Raw genomic sequence first — 23532 nt, 5'->3', positions numbered from 1 at the left:
TCAAGCTGACTTGTCTGAGTTGTGTTACTGTCAAACCACATGCTAAAGCTAAATTATCTGAACGCACAGACCTCAGCCATGAATTCTTAAACCCAGCTGTAATAGTGTGTGTGTGTGTTGGGGGGGGGGGGGTTGGAGAAGGCAATTCACTTCACCTTCCCCAACTTTTTAGATCTGCGCAGCCAGTTCCTGCCACAACACTGACTGTGATGATCTGTTAAGGATGTTCCTACCACTAAACCATTCAATATGGCTTTGCTGTGCCAAACAGGACACATTCAGCTCCTCACTAGCAATAGCTGTACTAGAGATGGGCATATTTTCTGACTACTCTTGTCAGAACTGCTCAAGTGATAACCTTTCAAATTGTCATGCTATGAACAAGAAATCTTTTGCTGCGGCTCTTAAACAAAAGTTGCTTTGAAACATTGGCGACCACTCCACACATGAAGGTAGCAGCCTGACCAACCCACCGAGCTCCTCAGAGTACTCCTACTAATTTCAGTGAGCTATGTCATACTTAAGCCCCCAGCATTCAACCTCAAAGTGAGGAGCTTCAGTAGATCTGCTTCCCAGCCAGAAGAATCTACATGTTTCATCTCTGAACTAAATGCCCTTTATTTTTCCCTGATACTATGAATCTTACCTGTTCTGTCCTACTATTATTCAAGACAACCTACAATTTTTCAGAAAGTCCTCCTTGTCTGGAGTCCAAAACATTTAATTTGTGACAGAATTAAGGAACAGTACTACCTGAAAGCATAAGTGTTAGAAAGAAGGCAGAAGTTTTATCACAAAGGAACCAACAATGTGCATGAATTAAAAAGGAGCTTTATAATGAAAGAAGTTGGTTCATTTTTTGCTCTTCCCAAGAAGCTTTGTCTTTTTAATCCATGAGAAAAAATAACCTGACTTTTTAGACCCCTGTTTAAAGTATCCCAGAAAGCATTAGTAGTGTAAAAGAAAACCGCATTCTTTCTCAATTTAGACATTTTAAAACCCTTACTGGATAGTTAATAGATAAGTATCTGTCACACGAGAAGGCTGCCTCCATACAGCTCTCATGTAGGAGCAGTAGCATATCACTAAGGCTAACTTGGCCCATTCTCCCTCTTTCAAAAATTTATTCTCAGAAAGTGTTTTTATATATGAGTTCTCTGCCTTAATTTTTAGGATTTCAATTAAAGATTTTTTCAATTAATTTGAAATGGTTTGACTTGCATTCTGCCTATGGCATTGCCAAATGTATTGCAAGAGGAAAAAAGGAACATCAACTAAAACCCAAGACATATCTGAGGCTACATTTCAGCATTTTTAAACTCAGCTTGCTACTGCAAGAGTCTGCAGACCTTAAAGTTACACAAGCATATTCCATGATATTGTCAGAAAGTGGAGTTACTGGTATATTTGATTTTTTCAAAAGCATTTTAATTGTAAAAATAGTGCTTTAAAATTTTTAGTAGGTACCATTAACTCTATAACTGGAGAGCATACAGAACTAGAAAATGACAACAGGAAGCCATTGCTACAGGTTTAAAACTGTAATCCTGACTGCTAAGACTGTACTACTTATAGCACATCAGTATCAAAGTAGAATCTTGTAAAGGATATAGACTTTATCCTATCAACTGAAATAGGTGTAAGAGCCCCTTTTGCCAGCAAGATTTATTTCTGTCAAAATACAAAGCAGCAAATTTCTGAAATGAAACATGGTATTGACACAAAATATGAAGAGAAATGAATTTCAGAAATAAACGGAAGATCCCAATTTGCTTATCCTAGAGAGATGCTTAAGTTGAGAAACATGTTAAGGCAAGCACAATCTGCCCTGCTTCTCCCCCCTTAGGGGCTGAGTATACTCACAGATAATACAGGCAGTCCTTCAGGGAGAGGGCGCAACTCAAGCAACACACTCTTCTCTTCAGTTGGCTTTCAAAACACAGTGCAACGCACAACTGGATGTAAAGTTTACAGCTAGAAAGAACTCACTGCGCATTTTCCACCTGAAAGTTTCTAAGATTAAACAAATTCAAAATAAAAATTCACATATTCATGGATTACAGAAAAACGAAGGGTTCGATGAAAAAGGAAAAAATCCTTTCAACATTACAGAATTGTAACAATTCTGAAGGTCTACACTGTATTTGTCACAAGCCTCCTATAAATTTGGGTCCTATGATGTCAGAGACACCTGTTAGATTAGTTTAACTGAGGAAGTGTGGCTTCTTGTACATTCAATATCAGGAAATAAAAATCAGAAGTGAAAAGAACAAGCTTTGCCCCCTTAAAAAAGACTACCAACCTAAAACAGAGTGGGAAGAACGAGTTGGCTTTATAATGTCTGCTTCAGGTGGAGAACCTTTCAAAGTTGTGCAACCATGCAGGGCATCCTCCAGCCAGAGGAATTTTCATCTTAAATAGAAAAAACATCATTTTTGTCACCAACCATTTAAATTATAGGTATTTTAAGAAAGGCAATTCTGCAGAGGGCTAACTCTTCCTCCTGCCACCCACTTAAGTTTCCCCACTGTATATTGGCTGGTATCATAATCACAACTTCTGTGTTGACCCATGCCCCAGACTAGATAAAGTGTCAGAAATCAAAACATTTAAAATCATGCAAATATTCAGAAATACAAAATATTTGTCCTTATAGTTTACCTTCAAAGACAGTGACATTCTGACTACAAAGCAGCAAAATAAGGTAGATATAATCTAAATAGAAGAATTTATGGGCTGCTCGAGACCATAAGGAAAAGTGCACTTTGTTACACTTTATCTTAACATTCAATGTCATTAAATGTTAATACTGGAGCAAAACTTAGTACAGTAAAATCATAAAACTTCTGTTACTTGTCAAAGCTTCAAGAGAAATGTAAAAGTTTGAGTGTACATCTATAAATAACACAAGGAAGAAGTTAAATACAAAGCCAGGACTGACTTGAGAGAAGTCAAAAGAGTCAATAAGAGTCATCTGGAAAGAGGCACCAACATTTAATCAGACTAATGAATCCCATAGCAAGGAACGCATTAGTTACAAGCTGAATATGAAGAGGAAAAGAGTAATTAGCTAATACCGCCAGTGGGGAAGGCAGACATTGTGTGCCAGGATGTTAAGTCAATAATTAGTGTAATAAGCAACACAAATTGCAGGATTTTAGCGCTTTCCTTCAGGCTGCCTTTTATTCCTTCATAAATTTCGCAGGATCTCAAACAGATCCATCTTTTCTTGAGTCTTCTGAAAGAAATTAATTGCTTTCCAAAACTCTCACATTTCCATAAGTCATTTACATAAGAGTCTAAGTAAGCAAACTTTCTACATTTTCTCTAGATGGGCTGTCCTGAAGCCCAAACCAAGCTTTCTCACCCATTCCTTTGCTTCCAGGCTATCCTCACTAGCTAGATTGCCTTTATTTGCTCCAGCAGACTTTTCCAAGGGGCCTGGTACAAAAGAAAAAAGTGCGTGAAGAAGCAGTCCCACATGGAAAATGAAAGAAGTTGATCATAAAACATAAGAAAGTCTGGAAAGAACAAAGTAAATTTTATGATGTACTGCAAGGCCCATGTTAGACATGATAGTTTTCAGAGTCTCTGTGGACTTCTGCAGACTATTAAATACTTTCTATGACTCCTGAAGTTTTACCTATAGATACTTTCATTCATAAGATCCAATCACTTAGATCTCCCAAAGGCCCAGGAGTACATTTTTGTGTTTGTCAGAAATGCATAATTAAAACCCTTTGGATTTTCAAAAGAAAAGAGTTTTAAAGAGTTAATTTTCAATAATTAGCTTTTCCATAATGTTGATGTACAAGTCAGATTAATAACTTACTTTCTGTGCCTTCAGCTCCTTGCTACAATCAGGAATATGTAAGCAAGAATTTGGATGACTAGTATGTCAGAAAGAATATATATATATAAACACATACAAATCATCTCTGCGTAATCTTTTTTGACTAATATTTTTCTTCAACTTGTTTTGTCTTTCCTTTTAATAAAGAAAATTACTTTCTGCCTACAGCTCCAAGCCAAAAATTTGTACAAGTTTTTCGACTTGGATTACTGAAATTCTTTATGCAGATCCTGTTTACCCAAGAGATTATTAGTTGTATGACATAAATAATGTTAATTAACATCAGAAATGTACATGCACAGTATCCAAACTGGACATCTCAAAACAGGTCCCTGATCCAAATAGCTTACACACCATGAAAAGGTGGGTACAATTCTTTTCAATAACCAATAAAAGCCGTCATTAAGTAGTACAGCTTGAGAGAGAAGAATCAAATTGTTTTAGTTGCATCAGTATGTTTTATCTGATACAGAAGGTTAAGTGAGAGGTTAATTTGTTCTGAAGTTTTGTTTTCTGTTCCTTATTGACTCAAGGTTAAGTTCAGCAGGTTAAAACAAATATTTTAGTTTTACGTATAAAGTAATAAGTTTTCTGCCCCCCTGCATTTACATTATCAACACATCATATTTTGCTATTTTGAGCAGTTCAGTTCTGTGCTTAAAGAATTTTTCAACTATTGGACAAAACTGGCTGGCTATGACCCTTTTTTTTTTTAAACACTAATCACCGAAATCTGCTGGTTTATGCATGGCTGTTCTTTACACTCATTTAAATAATGCTATGTTCTCAGGCAGCATGGAAGCATAACACTGGTAACAAAATTCCAGCATATAGCTCTTAAGGTATCTTCCAAGTATATTCTTAATTTCCACTATTTTTCCCATCAGAAAACACAACTGCACCCCTACATTACTTAATTCTCTTAATTTTTCTGAAGGGTTCTGTTGTGATCAACATTGTTTTACTAGTTGGTTAGCTCATTAATTGTTTTTTCTCAACAATAATGTGTGATAATGGACTAGACAGAAAAGAATGCAAATAAGAGTTGAGCTTCATTTAAAAAAAGATCCATGTACCTTAACCTGCCAGTTATTAGCTTTTCTTCTAAACAAAGAAATACAGACAATTTCTTTCAGTTCAGATATTTTTATTTCAAGGTGTCATTTAGAAATCAAAGTTAGCTTACATGTTAACAACTGAGTGGACAAAAATGAAATTTGATAGTTTACAATCCAGAATAAGAAATCATAGCTTAAACACTTAAGAACAAGATCTGAAAAACAAGATTGTCAACCAGTTCTTCCAGTCATGCTCCTCTGAGAGCAAGGAGCTTAAAAAGATTAAGAAATAATAGTAAGCTAAGCTGAGTAAGTGAAAACCTAGAGACTACTCACTCTTACCAACATTGTTTAAGAGAAATGGAAGAAGATGCTATCTTGAAGAGACAGACGACAAAAAATAGATTATCTACTCAGTCATCTCTTGTCATAATGCCCCTACTGATCTGATCTGTCAAAAACATTAATGACAGGCAGACATAGCTAGTAGTTAAATGCCATAAAGAAGTCATCACCCACAACGTAGCTCAAATAACTGCTCTTTCAAAAATCAAAATCCATTGCAGAAGACAATCCAACTGTCAGCAGAAAAGAACCTCACAGGATGATCAAGTTTCAACTTTATAGATTAAGGCAGCATGAACTTCAGTCCTTCAAACACAGAAGGTTGACTGACACGCAAAAGTAAAGAACTTTAGTCACTTAAAATGACTGGACAAAACAAAACACGCTTTAGAAAGCACACAATACCCTTCTGCTTGTTCCAGCTTTTGAAGAGATTACCTCTTGTATGTAATCATGGAAATAAAGTTCAGTCCGCAGCAAGGATATAAGAGAATGCAAGCAATAGGCAAGGCAACAGGAGCCACCTAAGCTATTCTCCAAGTTAATATTCAAATAAGGGATATAAATTAGAGAACAAATTCAAAAGCTGTTTTACAGAATAGTGGGCTGGAGTTTAGCTGTAAGCATTGGATCTTATCTCTGAAGAGATGAATATATTTAGTCCATCTCAAAAAGAGAAAGAAGCTGTAAAAGCATTGGAATAGTTAGTTTCTGGCTTGGCTAATAAAACTAGAAATAATTCAGAAAGTTATAAAAACAGACAACTAAAAAAAATGACCAAGTTTCTCCTTTATGTCCCCTCCAAGTGAATGTATTAACAGAAATTACTTCTGTTTTTTCTGATCGGGGAATATACTCTGGATGGAGAATAACTAGCTTACAGAATTAGAGATGTATGACTTTTTACTGGCAAATTTGGTAGGACCCAACTAAGGAGACGACAGAAACACCTTCTCACTTAAAGGTAGGTCATATATCAGCAGTCAGGTGCACCAGTCTTAGACAAATGTTCTACAGAATTTGAAATTAATTGCAGTGAAATAAATTCCATAAAATCTACTCATAAAATTGCAGTGAAATTGAAATAGTGAAATGAATTCCATAAGTTCCTAGTTTTAAGTTTTATCTGCTTTACCACCTTTCTCTGAAAGTCAAAATAACTGGACTAAAACCTAGGATTTATTTTGCATTTCACTTGCATCAGTATAACTTAATTGTTATGCTACAGTTAAGAGCCCAAAAGCAACTCCCAGATCTGACAAAATGGAGATTTCACCCTCTGAAGGAAATTTGCAACTTAGACATATCGCAGCTTGGTTTTGCACTAACAGCATGTTAACTAACAGTATTCAATTTAAACTACTCTAACATCACAGTCAATAAGGGTTTGTTTTTTTACAAGTTTGCAAATTGACAATTTTTTCATCCCCAGAAGGGATACAGCCAGCTCTTCGCTGATGAAAATGAAATTCAGTAATGAAGAGAATTTGTTCTGCTATAAAAAATGGGAATATCAATACTTTCTCCACAAAATACCTTCAATAACAGAGAATAAGGCAGCTTTGTCAACAAATTACACCTGGACAAATGTTCCTCATCTCATGGACCTACTTCAGAAAGAAAAACAAAAGTCTTGTTAATACCACCCTGTGTTCAAAATTTTTATACATGCTGAAAAGCTGCCCTCTAAACCCCAACTGCTATGCCAATACAGGGGGAGAAATACCTTAGACATCATTCCACCTACAAGAAGCCAGGAGATGAGGACAAAGTACTGCCTCTTATTTTGGTCCCAAGCAAAACTGCTCCCTTTTCCATGCCTCCACAGAAGATACTGACTTGAATTTGAACTAGTTTGGCCATGAGATTTCATCACTCAGATTCTTCACAACTTTATCAAAGGAGAAGCAACAAGAGAATCTGCATCATAACCAGGCCTCAAAACAGTACAGCCTCCACCGTGCAGATCCCCTGTGCACAGTCTCCTTAATCAACTTTTGCAGGACTTGAGAAGTGGCCACTTCCACACCCTCCAGTACAGAAAGTAACAGCAAAAATGCAAGCGCCACTGCAGTTTAAATACATCATCACAAGGGTCTCAGTTGTCTGTATTTCCTAGACTACTAACAGCATTTCTAACAGTTCATAGAAAGCACTCCAGAAAGCCTAGCACACATCTTCCACCAGCTGCCAACCTAACTGTTAGTCAAGAAAAGGACAATCTGGACACAGAACTGCAAGTGTGCCAAACAAGCACCTTCTCTAGAAAAATCTAAAGTGGGCATTTAACCCAGGTACAGCATTGTAGCATAAAGGAATACAGCCTGATGCATTTACATAAGGTATGAAAAGCAAGTTCAATCTAATAATAGGAAAAAAGCTTCTTGAATAACAGCAACTGAATCACATGTAATTAAGCTTAGTAATTAAGCTTAAGTCAAAGCTTACTGAAAGGTTTTCATACAGCGGAGGCCAAATATAGGAGAAAGTCTGACATTTTCATAAGAGACTGTTTTACTTTCATCTTCCCCATTAGGGCAGTACAAAACACTTATCCAGGGAAGGAAATGCATATTTTGTTGCACATGTTATAATGTCTCAGGTAACAGAGAGGCAAAGTTTTCCATGTAAATTAAAGTAGTTCTCAATTTGCAAAGGAGTTGATTCATTATGAAGTTAGATGCATTAACTCAAACTAAAACAAACGTCAAGTGATAAAGTGAAAAACCCACTATTTAGAAAGTCATCTTTTTCCATAATCACAGAGGTTTTTTTATTGTGCAAGTTTTCCTTAACAGTTGGTTCTAACTGGGGGAAGCAGCAGGGGAGGAAATTCCACGACTTCCCCCTTAACAAAAGGGGCTCCTTTTTTGGCTGGTCAGGAACCAAGCATATATTATACACATTTAAAAAAACAATACATATAACTTACCTGCTTGGGAAGCCGGAAGAGAGAATTTTTGTAAAATATATCTTTAGCCTGACTCCATGTTCCATCGATGATTATCATCACAGATGGACTGGAAGGCATCAAAGCAATTTCTTCCAAATTAGTTGCTTCAGCTCCAGGATACAAAATTAGAGTACTGGGATTTCTGCACACTGCTGCTAATTCAGGATACCTTCAATGCACACACACAAAAAAGATAATAGTTAAATGTTTCCATGACAAATACTTCCAGATATTCTAACCTACTAAATCCAATTCAACTTCTCAATTTTAAGTTTCCAGAAAAAGATCCATCATTCAGCCACCAATCTCTTTTCAAAACTTCAGGTAAGGTTCTTGGTTTCCCCTTACCTCCTATTTGGGGGCGGGGTGTGTGTGTGTGTGTGCACACCCACAGAAGTAATCAGTGAAAAGCTTAATGAAGCAATCAGGAATATTTTCCAATGCTTTAATTACTAGACATTAAGAACATCCTCTAATGGCTGTTTGAAGTGAAGATCTTCTGAACTGGTTACTAAAAATTTAACATAAGTATTCTAGTAAAATGTATTCAGATACTAAATACAAAAATACTAGTCTACCCTTTTTGAACCTTTAATACTTAAAGACTAACAGCAGCCATTTTGGTCAGTGTCCACAAGACATTTCTGAAAGTTTTATCATCTCAATTTGGTTCAGCTTACTATTTCTATAGGTACACCCCCAAACCCCATACATTATTTTCTTCTTTGCTGTTGGTCTGTATATTTGACATGAAATAGAAGAATTACTTATTGTCTTAAGTGTTCACATGTTGAACAAGTTACCATAAGAATCAGTGGGAGGCACTGGCATTCAAGTCATACCAGAAGCTTCAAAAACCACCTGGGCAAGTTAGTCAGCAAGGGAGAAACTGAGAAAAAGCTGTAATAACATATTACTTGTCATGAATCAATTCCAGTAATATCAACTCACAGTCATCAGAACTGCCTCAGTTCAGGAAGGAGAAAATACAAAGCAAGGGTTGACTGAAGCATACGCAGCAGACTAAGAAATTAATTCTGCATAGTACTTCAGAGGTTATAGAGTGACTGCCAGGGAAGAAAGGGAGCAGAGTAATAAACAGCTGAAACAGTCTGACTTTTTTTGCACTCTGAAGTCAAATGAGAAGCCAGTACAGCTTAGCACTGTTCTGGTCTCCTTACTCACCTCCTTTACAATATGATTGCTAAGAGGCCCAGAAGTATTCCTGATCATTAAGCTCAACTACTGAGTAGCAATGCCCCTCATTTGGTGTACTACCTTCAGAGCATCTTCGAAAGAGTCACATTAAACAGCACATACATCACCACCCATTTGAAAACAGCCAGGAAACTGAAGCACCTACTGTATATGGTCTACAGAAGGGACCAATGCATAGGGAAAGTAAGGTGCAATACAACGGGATTCACAATAGCCAGCGCACCAAGTGGGCTATCCGTGCTATCTAATAAGAACCACAAAGGACAAGTATATGTGCCAAGACACCAACAGAAGCAGGATTTAAAGATATCAGTTCACAAAGACAAATTCCTAATGCTATTGTATTCTCACAGTTTTGAAGTCCCAGGACCCAGGCACCTGCACCGTTTCTCTAGAAGTCAAGCATCTCCTTTCCTTCCTTCCTTACAATAAAGAAAGGAGGAAAAAAGGCTGAGAAAGAAAGCCAGTGCTTAATAATGGTTTTTGAGTTGACATATATTAGGTGTACTTCAAACCTGTGTACTTCATCACTCTGGACAGATGTGGAAACACAGTTTGATCAATGTTAAATTCAGGCAGAATTTCAGTCCTAAAACACCGAGACTCTAAGCTCAAGACTTGTCTAGGATCACATGGGAGACATTCAAAATGGAAAAGGAAATGAATTCAGTATACCAATATTAGTCCAGAGCTAGTCTTCCAATATTTGACCATCCTCACTCTCCAAGTAAACAATCTAGATTGACAGTATTGAACAATGTAGTGTTGAATCAGATCAATGTTATTTACCAAAAAAAGAAAAATACAGTAACACTTTTCTTCCAAAATAAACAATAAAAAAGAGTAAACAGAGACAAATGTTGTAAAGTAGGTCTGTGAGAACTTTCTGCCAAGGACTACACAGAAGCTTATCTGCATACAAGTTTAGCCTTCACTTACATCATTGGTAACTTGTAATCACTTCAGCTTAACCAGAAATCATGCTATACATAGTCACATACAATAGATATTTCACTACAGCCTACCAAAACACTCAAGGCTTAAGTCTACAAAATTGGTCATTAATTTCAGATGCTTATCTTGAGCCCAACTCCTCAGAAGAGCCAAGTATCCTAATTCTGGGATGTTAGAGCTTTAAAATAATCGAGATCTTAGATGATAACCAAAAAACCCAAAACAAAAAACCCCATCCACCATCTTGAGTGATGCTGGGTATATGTAGAAGATTTACCATACTTAACTTTCATAGTAAAAGGTTCCTAAAAATATATATGCTGCTCACCCCCCTTGCAGGCCGTGGTACTCACATTAAATTGCACTTTAGGCTTTCGTTTTGCTCATTTTCTAAGGCTTTGCTTTCAGTTAGTTTGTTACCAATACACAGCGCAGTAGGCCTTTTCCTGCTCATGAGTCACCGCTGTCTCCCTCCCCTGAACAGGTTTTATGCAAATCCTTTAGTTGCATTTAATTATAACTGCATAAAAAGTGAGAAAGTCTGAGACCCCAAGTTTGCAACATTCATAAATAAAAATGGATCTGTGTTAGCTGAACAAACTGATGCAGCATTTGAAAGGCAAGTACATATCAACAATACCACTTTTCACAGCCACTTGACAAGAATGTACTTCTCATCTGCTTGTTTTGGGTAAACACTAATACAGTATATTTAATCACGCACTACTATTCAAATACTGCTATAGGGCAGGATATTCTCTACTAGAGCCAGATGTTTTAAGAGGAAACCATTAGAGGGAATAATTGTGAAAAATTAGCCATTTCACTGAAATGCTGAAATAGAGCTGTTGCCTGCTCAGCTCTTTTGAAAACCTGATCAACACACTAATTTTTTTTTTGCATACAAGCTTTGACTTGTATGCTTAAGCTTACTATAGCACAAAGATTATGAGTTAGATTTCATCTTCACATAACTCTACTTTTAAAAGCAAGGGCATATAGTCCTACAACAAAAAAAAACATTAAAACAATGTCAACATTGATTTTTTTCTCCCAAATACCACTGATTTATACTCCATTGTTTAAGTACAAGAGTAATTTGAGACAAATAATATGGCTCATTAAAAATACAAAAGATATTTTTATTAAGGTTGATGTTTGTATTCATGACAACTCATGAAATATTAAACAACATATGCCAGCTTTGAAACTCTCCTCAGAGCCACAGCAGAAGTTCCTTGCTCAGTGCTATGACCACGCATTAAAATGTATTTTTGCTTTTCATCCCCACCACACAAAGATGGAGTTGAAAAACTCAGCACCAGGCCACTTGCATACATGTGATATCCAGCCCACCCCTTCCTTGTCTAGAAGCATCCCATTGACCAGACACAAAGCCCAGGCCACACTGGATCAGCGAATTAGAAAGGAGACATGGAACTTCTTAGGAAGACACCATCTAAGTCCAGCAAATTGCTAAATTGCTGAGGGGGGAATTGGGAAAGTCTCATTAAAGACTTAACCTGCTATAAACCACTCTACTGTGAGCTTCTTTTGAGGTAGGATAGGTTTGGGGCTTTGTTGTTGTTTTATTTCAAACTGCTGTTATTCAAATTCAGAGACATAATTCTGTAGTCCAGCTAGACCAGTGAACATGGGGAAATGAAATCCAACAGAAACACAGGTAAAGAAGGAATGCAAGGATTCAGTTGGGGTAAGCACAAAGGTAAGTTAGGAGCACAAGTGCAGGTGGTCACATCAGGAAAACTAGTCCAGGCTAAAGAAGGAATAGTCGATTGTTACAATAGAAAATTTCACATAGCAGCTGCCTGCAGTCAAAGGTGATTTTCTTGCTCATCTTGCCATATTTGGATGCACAGCACCTGACAGCTTTCACAGCATTTGCCATCCAGCCATGCAGTTTTGGTAGTGCAGATGAAGAACAGGGACCTGTCTGCTCAGGAGTCAGCATTTGCTATAGACAGGATACTGGGACCACATGCTTCAAAATGAAGCTCTCTTCAGGATGAAGTTTTCTTCAGGAAACCTCTCAAACAGGTTTGCCACCAATTTCACTATAACTTGAAACCAGGAACAGTTCAGTGAAAGAACTATTTCTTGTAATCAAATCCTTTCTCACTGGTGTTCAGGAGATGGAAGTCTCCTGTCGTCTTTGAAGCTGCACGCGCAAATGCTTGAACACAACTGTGGCCTAACGCTGGCAAACATGCCAAAGATGATGGCAAGGCTGGGTACAGTAAGGAGCACAGCAGTTAGTGCAGGAGGTCAGAACAGGAGGAGAACAACAGAGCGAAGTGCCATGTGGCTGCTGGCCATTGTTAGAGACAGACTTAAGTTATATCTTATTTATACATAGCTTGTCCTAGGACATTCAATCATGCTTTTATAGAAGCTTTGCTTAGTCTGAAATATGTAAAAGGGACTTCAGTTTTTACCTACGATTTTAATCAGTACAGCCTGCATGCTCATGGCAGACCCTTTGAAGCCACCAAATCTCAAGAGGGTACTGAAGCTGAATTTCTAAACAACCAGTACTTCTCCTACAGATCAGAAGCTGACCTTAGAAAGATTTTACAACTCTGTGCCAGTCAGGGAAAAAAGAGAAAGTTCCTGTATACGCAGAAAAAAAGGTTTTCTTAAACAGTCCAGCTCCTCCTGAGCCTTAGCTCTTTTGAAGAGCTTGCAAGAGTGCACTATAAACTCAAAACTGAAATGAGAACTCATTTCTGACTTTAGGTACTGTACTTTAGCATACTGTCACAGTTGGTGGGATTTACAATTACATCATTTTGGATGCTATTACTCAAATAAGTTCTCATTTAAAAAGTGGTTCTGCTAAAGAAATTCAAATACAGAGTTGTTCTATGTTAACTAATAACGAAGACCATCAACTACACAAATCCTTCATTTATTTTGTCACATGTATTCATGCACTTTTAACAGCTGTTATCAAAAGCTTCGTGCAGATTAGTTAAGATTATGACTTAAGTCATGAACCTAGATCCCTTTATAAAACCTAAATGGAATAAAACTATAGTGAATCATTGATGAGGTTAAATGTATGCAATTCACTCATATGTAGCAAGGAAGAAAAACATGCAGGTCTAACTTTCCACCCCAGCCAAGATGACTGTAATTGAGTTCTTGATTCTTAATATTGTGCACAGAGTTGAGAAGACAGCTTAATTCTTTTGGATATTTGACAATCATGACCTTTACATAACAGATTTCAGCTGGTGTAACCTGAAAGGGCCTGATAATGAACATGGCTTTGTTGTCTGCAAGGCATGATCTAGGTTTGTAAGTTAATGTAGAATAGGCAATATAATGATAAAATATGCTTTGAGTGATATAAGTGACACTTGAGGGGAACTAGAAACCTTAAATTCACATGCATTGGACATTAATAGAAAAAGACGACACTTGCTCAAGGTTAGTCACGGAAAGAGGTGTTGCTTTCTTTCTCTGAAACCTACAAGGTAGAGCAAGATCCAGTCCGTCCTCTGTGCGTCTCTAATGGCTAAGGAGGAAAAAAAACTTCACAGAATTGGTGGACAGGACTAAGAGATAACCAAGAAGTAGGAAGGTAAGGTACTGGAAAAGAAATTTAAGTCTTACTATTTCCACAAAAGAAAGAAGCAGCACAAATGAAGATGAAATACAAAGGATTAAAGAGAAACCCCAAGTCTTAGCTAAATTGTAATCACTTCATTATGTCAGAAAATAAGAAATATATATATATAATATACAGACAATAGAAACTCACTCAGATACTAAGAATGGTTAATATCATAAGTCTAAGTGCACATCAGAAAAGCTAGGTACAAAATCAGAATGAGAAACTATTTCACAAGTACATTAAGAACAGGAGGTAAAAACCAAACACTGGCCTGCAACTTAGGAAAAATTAGCAATGCATAAAATCTCAGAAGCTGAATCCCACAGTTGAACTTTTCAATGGAATCATATAGGTAATGCAATGAGCTTGAACAAACAAGTCAACTCAAGTCAGAATATAGGCACCTCAGAAAGTACTCTACCTCAGAACAATTTGTGCAAAATTTAGACCTGTTAGTGAGAAGAAATCCCTCAAAAAAAGCCAACTAACTAGAGAAAGTCTAAGGACAAGAACAGCAAGAATAATCAAAGCCTTTACAGAGAAGCTGAATAGACTGGGTTTGAATATTTTTTAGTAAAGGCGGCCACAGGAAAAATCTAGGCAGTATCAAAAAAAATGAGTACCAAAAACACAAGAATGAAATAGCCTGTTCTCCATGTCCACAGTAGACAGGAAGAGCAATACTGAGCATAACTGCAGCAACAAAGATGAACAGTGAACAGTGAAAAATCCTCCCAAGCTTTCTAATGATAAAAAAAATTAAGTCCACATATTAAAATAGACTCACTGAGAACACTGTAGACACTCTAGTACTGGACTGTATTAACACCAGGCATACATATAGTTGATTTTGCTTTCTGTACTGGAATAATGTAGTGACATCCTGAGGATCTTTCAAGCTCTATTTCTGTAAGTGTGCTGCTATATATCATAGCAGATATCAAATGTTAGTCTTTACTTCGTCTTACTCTAAGAAATGGTTTCCATTAACGGCACATGCCAAAGGAATGTCTTAACTATAAATGTCAATGCTTTCAGTGTTCCCACACTTGTGCTCAATGTAACATAATCTTCCTATGAACACTCACTACAGGTGCTATACTTGCAGTACTTGCACATATTACTAGCTTTTGAGTTTTCATTACCAGTTTGTGCAGTTTAAAAACTGCAAGAATTCCCAGACAAAAATCAATTTTTACTAGTTACAGTTGCAGTATTCCATTTCATTCATTCAACGTTTTCCTCCAATAATTAAAAATTCAACCTACCTGAAGACCATCAACTTCTTTCTATACATATACACACACTGAAATAAAATTTCTCATCTACTACCCTCCTTTCTACACACAGTTAACCCACAGCTCATAAAAAGATCATGTGCTTTAAAGGTTTTAAGGTATGACTATGGCCTTGAACCCTAAGAGAAATGCTTACAATGTCTCATGCAAACCACTATTCACAGCCTCAGTTTGAGTATGCAGCAGGCGCTCCAGGCCCACGTAATCTGTTTAGTCTTACAACACTCTCTGCTAACCAGAAGTCCTGGGATCTTTTTCATTTGTGCCTAAATTGTATCCAACCACTTTGTCATAGAAGATTTGTATGTTCTCATGACCATACTTAAAAACAAGTAGCATCTCATTATTCCTGGGATGCATGCTCTGGAAGTGTGCAAGTTATACACTGTCTTATCTTACTATAATACAGTCTTTGCAGCATAAACCTTTTTAATACACATCTATAACCAATTTCTTTCAAACTCTGTAAGGGCTTTTATTTCAATAGGAGACTAAACTTCACTAGTGCCAAATACAAGTGTTCAAGTTAAAAAAGCCACATTACCAGTTAGTATCAAATAGTACTAATATTAGAGAACAAATGCTAATTTAGCATCTTTAAAAAAAGAAGCAGGTTAATAAGAGCTTCTCATTTTTTCCCCCTCACCATTGTTACTGGTTCACCTTGGCAGGTCACTTGACTAAAAAAAACCCACCAAACACACACACACAACACAAACTCCTGCACTTGAAAAACTGTAGGAATATTGATCCCCACAGTTCATGTAAGGTAGTTAAACAAATACAGTCAACAACTCCCTATACTCTCCACACTTGGAAATAGTTCTTTAGGATCAGCGCTGAAGCATAAGATACACCCAGGAAGAGAAAACTGCTCTTTTCATACTAGTCTCCAATGGGGTTTCTAATTCCCCCACACATACTTTTAAACAGCACAGGTTTATCTTTGATCACAAAATTAAGTCACAATAATATTTAAGGTTTTTTGAAAGCTTGTAATTTTACAACTTTTTTTAAACGCCATTTACTGGGGGGGGCAGGGGGGAGTCACAAAAAACACTTAATTCTTTTTAATCTAGGAAAACCTATACAGCACATACCAGAGTGTATACTTATAAAGTAAGTTTGAAAATAAAATCCTCCATTACCAGTGCCTCAGAGCAACATTAGCTGTTACAGCATAAACCTGTAAATAAAACAGAAGGGAGCTTGCTTGTTTAAGGACTCTAGTATGTCACTATCATTAGGTTGGTAGTGTGTGATCTTAAATTTGTTTTTCCTTTCACAGGTGGAGCTGGCCTGCCACAGTGTAAAAACTAGAAAGAAAGGAATAATAGGTGAGCAAGAATACAGTCATCTTTCCCTTCAGACTATGTGTATCTTCACTTCTACAACCTTCCTTTCTGACAGTTTTTTCTATTCTGAAAACTGGAACCATTTTATCCACCTGCTTTTATAGCACACTACTGCATAGGTGCTGTAGCATTTTGGTAAATCAACCTGGGGTAAAGAAGCAACAATTTAAAGCTAATAAGTCTTGCACTGTGCAACAAAGGCATAAAAGCAAGAACGCTGTAGTGTACCTTCAGCCATTCCACTGCTGAGCTGTTTTGCTTTAAGTGAACTACTATGCTTATTTGCACATCTTGTGCTTTAAAAACAAAAACTCAAATGTTTAATGACTTTCTAGATAAGTTTATGGGGGGGGGGGAGCATCATGCATGAAAACATAGGTTTCCATGTTCTACTGAAAGTTATTTGCTTCCTTTGCATTGTATTCAGTATATAAGCAGCAGATAGAAAGGAAGTAATCTAGAACTTAACAGAAACACTTCATGGCTTATCTAGCACCACGCAAAAAGGTAAGAAAACCAATATACAGGTTTTTTGTGAACATCCCTTCTATAAAAAAAAGCAGCAAGAAAGATCATTTGGTTAAGTTATACCCAGCTTCTTTAAGCAGTTAACTATGGAGAAACCTAGTTCATACCACATACAGTGATACTTAGCAGTACCTAGCAGCTATAATCATAGGCTAAAACTCTTCTACATAACACATACACGCAGACTAAGTCAATCCTTGCTCAAATAGCATGTGGGAATTACACAGAAAGAACAGAAGTTCCAGCAATGCTAACAGACTTTTATAGATCTTTTACTGAGCCTTAAGATGCCTTTTATGGAACACAAGCTAGCTATCCCTTGGCTTTGCTAAAATCTTAAAACTTTAACAGGACTCTTTTTCCTGCTAAGCCTGTAAAGTTCTATTAAACATTTGTCTTCTGTAATATCTCTACTGCATTACTTCTTTTCTTTTCTTTCTTTTTTTTTTTGGGAGGGGGGGCTATAAATGAGTATGACCACCACATGTATTCTAAAAACCAGCATTTCTTCAAACTAGCCTTGGGAAGAAAAGGGAAGAAATTTGAGACAAAATCTGGCAACTCAGTGAACAACACTTGAAGTGTCTTCACCAGGGACAAAAATCTTAGACTCCCTCCAGTAGAGAAAGAATTCTCCAAACATGCCTAAGCCCAGGAGAAAGACTAGGCAATTCTAGCACCAAGTATAACAAGAAAGCAAATCAGAGAACTGTCCAGAAAACAGAACTTAGAAAACTTCCAGCTAAAGCAAAAATATCCAAGAAAATTAGAAATTGAAGCCCAAGAAATTAGTATTAGAAGTAAAGCACATATTTCAACAGTGGTGATAATTAATACATCTAGAAATGCCAAATCCTTTTAATTAAGCACATCCACAATTACTTCCCCCAAAAAGCCGCAAGTTTTGCTTCAAGTAATGCATGTTTCTCCTCTGTAACCTGGACTAAGGCAATTTGTTTCACCATTAACATGAAGTATTCATAATGATGAAGTGAATTTTCTTCGATGGTGATAAACACCAGTCTTTTATCCACCTGACCACATAGTTTAAGACTTTTCCTGACAGCTGATGTCCCTTTATTCTATGCTGACAACGTGCTTCTTGGACCTTCTCTAGTATGTTCTGCAACACAGCTACCTAAGTCAGTGCCTGGTACAATCAGTAGATGTGGTCCTGGTACCAGTTTAAATTTAAACACTACATGTTCATTCCTAGCTAAATGGCCACCTCAAGGCAGACCATGCAGTCATAACTACTAGCTCAACCCCCACTCCCAGCAGCAAAAAACCCTGAGATTTTTGTAGCAGCTTTCTAATGTTACTTTATAAAAACTGTTGAATTCAGTTTGGTTTAAATTATGTCATTCTCTTCAAGCTAACCTTAGACAATAACATCCCCCTAATCCTATCAGTTACTCTAAGAGAAGACCAGAAGTCTACATTGGAGCTGAAAGCTGCAATATTCAAAGCCAGTGCAGTCAAAGAAAACATACTTAGAGTTATACTAAGGAATCTGAAACCTGATATGGTAGAGTACAGTTTTAGAGGTAAACGTGCTATGTTAGCATTCACTACTTTTAAACACAATAACAAAGCTGACCGGCTAAGCTCAGGCTCTATTAGTGCTGAGATAAAGATGCAGATTTAGTTTAATACACACAACAGCACTGAAAAAACATGAAAAAATAAAGTCTACCTGAATAAATAATGAACCATATATTGTTAGCAGCTTTAAATTATTTGGTAAATGGAAAAACTTGATTAGGTGATATTTGATATAGTGAAAATATTTTTATTTGTGAGCAAGCAAAAGAAAAGTGCCATAGTTAAAGCATGTAATTACCACAAAGAGCTTTATAAAATAAAAATTGCATTTTATTACTTCAATATTGGTTGAAGTTACAAGCTTCACCAAGCGTTCCAATTCATTTCTGATCTAAACTACTGATCTGTAGCAGAGCTGGCAATTTTACTGTACAGAATTTATTGAAGAGATTTCCGCAGCCTGATTTTTGGAGAGCAATGCAAATAAACTTGTAATTACCTCCTCACTGTCCCAAACAGGGTTATGGACAAAGGTATCTACATCAGTATCCCCATTAGAGATCAGAGTACATAATTTATCAAGGTGCACAGAATTAGCAAACTACATAAGTGTGAATATTTGCTGAGGGAGAAGGTTTGAGGGTAGGACTACCATTTCATTTTAAAAAATGAATAAAGATCAAAATCATCTTTTCCCCTCAAACTGTGATGACAAAGCATAAAATGAAACTCAAAAGCAGCAATAGCAAGACTGCTCATGTAACTATGACAACAAACAAAAAAAATCAGATTCTTGGTTAGAGTTCAGATACAATTGTTATTCTCTGTTCAGTATATGCCAGAAAACCCTGTTAAGCTGAACAGTATTATTCAAGAAGAATTGCCTGCAAAAAGTTTTAGTAGCCTAAGAACAAAAATTGCAGAAATGATACTTCATTCACGAATGAGAAGCTAGTTGGTTTTTCCCACTGTATTTTCATAGTTGATAACAAACCCACTGCTCTAAGTTCACAGCAATTGTTAGAGATGGTCATACGAATGATCCCAAAAAGATATTAGGACACATTCTTCTCCCCCCACTTCTTTAAAGTATTATCGTTTTATTAAAAATAGCTCAATAGACATAGAAAATTTAACCAATAATCAAAAAGAAACTGACGTCTTTGAAGAACTGGAGGTGAGAGCACACACCTGAAGAGCTAATGGAATGATAGTACACTATACAACTAAAAACTCTAAAAGTAAGCAACAAGCTCATTATTGGTATGACAAGAGGAGATAATGTTTTGACTTGTCAAACAGTCAGAACAAAGCAGTTCAATAAGCCGAGAAAACAGCTGTTAGTAGTCTTTTGGCTAAATCTTCAAGGAAAGACTGTTTTGTCAGGGCCAAAACCAGCATGCTATAATCTCTGAAATAGATGCGAGACAAGACAAGAATTGTCGGTTCAAGTTTAATATTCACCAGAACACATCAGAAAATGAAGATTGCTCATTCTGTTCCAAAAGAGTAGATCTGAAAGTTTTTGGTATGTGGGTGATGTGACCATGTGTTTGTAGATAATCTGTGAAAAATCAAATGCACAGGAAAGAGGTGAGTCATCTCTGAAACCAATACACAAAACAGAAGAGAATCCACATACAGATGCAACAAGGGAGCATCTGGCAAGCCAAAGAACAGCATTTTTGTAGCTAAAATGATACAGAGACAGAAATTAAAAGGTGCAAGAACATCAAGTAATAGAAAATATCCCAAGATTAAAATAAACTTTTGAAAAAAGGGCAAGAGAAAGACATCAGAAGATCCAGTCACTAGATCAAGTACATAATCTAGAAGACAAAAGGAAGGATGAGACAAATATCTTTTGCCAGTGCAGAACAGAATGAAGGAAAGGCAACAAGAAGAACATACACACTATTACATTCTGTCAACATTATCCTAGAAATCTTCAATATTGAGGAAAGACAGCAAAAGGAGTTGCAGCAGAACTGTATGGTTCAAGGAAAGAATCAAAGACAGTAGAAATGTTGGTAGCAAAAGACACTAGGTTGAATTAAAAATTTAGAAGTGTTTATCTGGAAAGATAGCAGAACTGAAGGAAGTGAGCAAAGAAAGCTCTGTCATGGCATGAGAGATCAGTCCTACCAGTGGAGAACAGGGAGCAGGTTTGGGATGATGATCACTGCAACGAGCACTGATGAACTGGAGATCTGAAGACTGGACAAGAGCACAAAGCAGGAAGCTGCTGGACAATATTCAAAGAAAGGTGGGGTATTCAAAGATTGAGAGAAGGTTAAGTTCCCATATCCTTTTGATAAGCAGAAGCACTGAACCAGAAATACAGATCTAACAGGTTTTGATTAAAAGCTGTGAACCAGAAATTATCCGAACACTACAGAATTTGAGACCATGAATTAAGGAAGACCTAAGAATCATAAGTCAAACAAAAAAGTTTGGATAGATGTTAGCTAACATAGACTGTAAGGAGGATTTGTGAAGTAATCTGACAATGACATTAGAGGTAGAAAAAAATGGGAAATGCTATCTGGATTTCTGCTGCTGTAAGACTTCAGCAAAGAATGGGAAAGAGAAAAGATGATACAACTTGTAGCATACATACACACTTAGGAAGGCAGAGAAAAGGAAAGGAAAACTATACATAAGTAACAGCCATCTGAATGCTAATATACAAATGCCATTCATGTTGCTCTTTTTCTGAGTGTTAAAGTCAGTAAGAGGAAAAAACTTAGACATGAAGCAAACAGCTACTAGAGTCAAGAGGAAAGCAGTGTTTCTAAGCTAGAGAAAAGTAAAATAAAGTGGAAGAGATGATTAAAAACACATGTAAAAATTTTCCTAACATTCCCAATAAAGGAGATTAAGGTACAGACATTAAAAATCATTACAAACCATTAAAATCCACTCTAAACACTAAAAAAAAAAATCTGATACATCAATAGTAATGTTCACATTTTCCTTCCCAGAAGGCTCAAAAAAAAATCTAAGGCACAGATGAGTTTCTAGTCATATTTACTTGTAAAACACATTTTGTCAGGATAAGCCTCCTATATACTCCATCCAAAACCTGTGCTTTGCAGCAACAATGCTAAAGAAACAGCCTTATAACAGAAATGAGTAGAAATAAACTACTGTATTAGCAAAGTAGAAATTAACTACAGTCTTATTGCACCATTTTGGTAGGTCTGACAAATCCTTACTGTTAACTTTCCAGTGTCTCACTACGTTACTTGGTCACTTCGTAAAGGCAGAAATGAAATTCCAGTTCCCACAAAATCAGCCCGACTGCAAGAAGGGAAGTCTGCTGTGCATAAAGGTATTGAAAGTTTCAACATGACTGATTTGAGCCCTTTGCTGGTTTACATTGTCCTAGTACATGTCCAAAACATTTACAAGATGCTATATATAACAGGCTCAACATCTATACCAATAAGGTAAGTCAGATGCACAAAGTGGTAAATATTTTTACACATGTAAACTTGAATCTCTCACCTCACAGTGATGCCACCCCCTCCCCCTCTAAGCTATTAGGAAACTGGGTTCACTGCATATCTATAAAAAACAGAAGCGAACAGTAAATCTTAACTACTCACAAGAGTGCTATTTTTACAGTAATACTGTTAAAGACTTCTGCCAGACTGTTACAGAAGTCCTCCCACTACATGCTGCAAGGTTGATTAAAATGCTTGTGTAGCAGCTACCAAGCTGCTTACTCATTTTACTATATAAAAGAATGAACACCAATATCTATCAATAATGTAGTTAACACCAAAATGATGTAATTCAGAAGTTAAAGCTTGAGTACTTCAAAAAACCCCAAGAGCAAAAACCATAAACTACAGCTAGTCAACCAAACTGGTCTTTCAAGTCAGTAATGCCATCTGATCAGTTAAGTCAGCAAACTTCGGTACTAACATGACAGTATATTTGATTACATACTTTCAGGAAAATTAAAATGCCAGATTGCAGGAAGACTAGACAAGACTGGAGAAAGAACAAAAGTTAATGTTAACATCTCACTTCCTCATCTTTTCCATTCCTGTTTCAATATTATGTTGAAGATATCAACTCCAAAAAGCTTTGATTAGCAGCGTGTTCTTCTAGAAGAACTTTAAGTTGGTTCCTTAGCTTTTCCGCAATATCACCAATAAAGTAAAGTCCAATTAATTTGTGTATCAATTATCAACCACAAGAAAAGCTGGGCAAAGAAGGCAGAATTGGGTAGAGAAAATATTAAGAAGCTGAGCTTGATATTTATTCTTTCACCTGAACACAAGAACTCAAAAAACAAAAACCACCAAGAACAAAAACTCCTGTCTAGTTTTCAATTTTATTGTCATAAACATCAGAAGCCTAAATTTTAGGCTTTAATGATCCCCATTTACCTATAGCACCCAATTCAATGGGGAGGTTTAAATGAAATCCGTCACTAGTTTCAGATGCTGATTACAAACAATTTTAGAGCTAGGTCAACTTGAGGAAGATAAACTACATATACTCGAGTGACAAACTCACTTTCTCCTTGAAGAGAAGGGCACACTAAGCCTGGAAGAGCCACCTCCCTCAGGCAGTATGTTTGCTCACTCCCGAAAGCTGATCGGTTTGCTGGTTGGTATCCGCTGCTAGAGCTGTAGTGATGGAGACTTCAGAGCTGGCTAATAGCTTAATCTTCACCCAAAACCATAATGAAAGTTACTTGTGTCCCCAAAGCCTAGCTGGAAGAGTTCAAGTTTTCAGAGCTGTTGCAAAGGGCTGCTGGATCCTGTG

The 23532-nt window shown here is 36.7% G+C and overlaps 1 protein-coding gene across 14 annotated transcripts in view; it reads right to left on the bottom strand.

Annotated features, from left to right (window-relative positions):
• The window catches only part of DTWD2 (DTW domain containing 2), a 263172-nt gene that overhangs the window by 202600 nt on the left and 37040 nt on the right, over positions 1 to 23532 (bottom strand). For all 14 annotated transcript variants that reach the window (XR_010886923.1, XR_010886926.1, XR_010886924.1 and 11 more), the window contains exon 4: positions 8189 to 8378. Coding sequence is in view for 7 of the 14 variants with exons in the window: in XM_067315902.1 (XP_067172003.1) it covers positions 8189 to 8378 (190 nt within the window). In the remaining 7 variants the exon portion in view is untranslated. The remainder of the gene's footprint in view (positions 1 to 8188; positions 8379 to 23532) is intronic.

The sequence above is a fragment of the Apteryx mantelli genome, chromosome Z (assembly GCF_036417845.1).
Source record: "Apteryx mantelli isolate bAptMan1 chromosome Z, bAptMan1.hap1, whole genome shotgun sequence".
Taxonomy (NCBI): domain Eukaryota; kingdom Metazoa; phylum Chordata; class Aves; order Apterygiformes; family Apterygidae; genus Apteryx; species Apteryx mantelli.
This window is presented reverse-complemented; position numbering and strand designations above follow the sequence as displayed.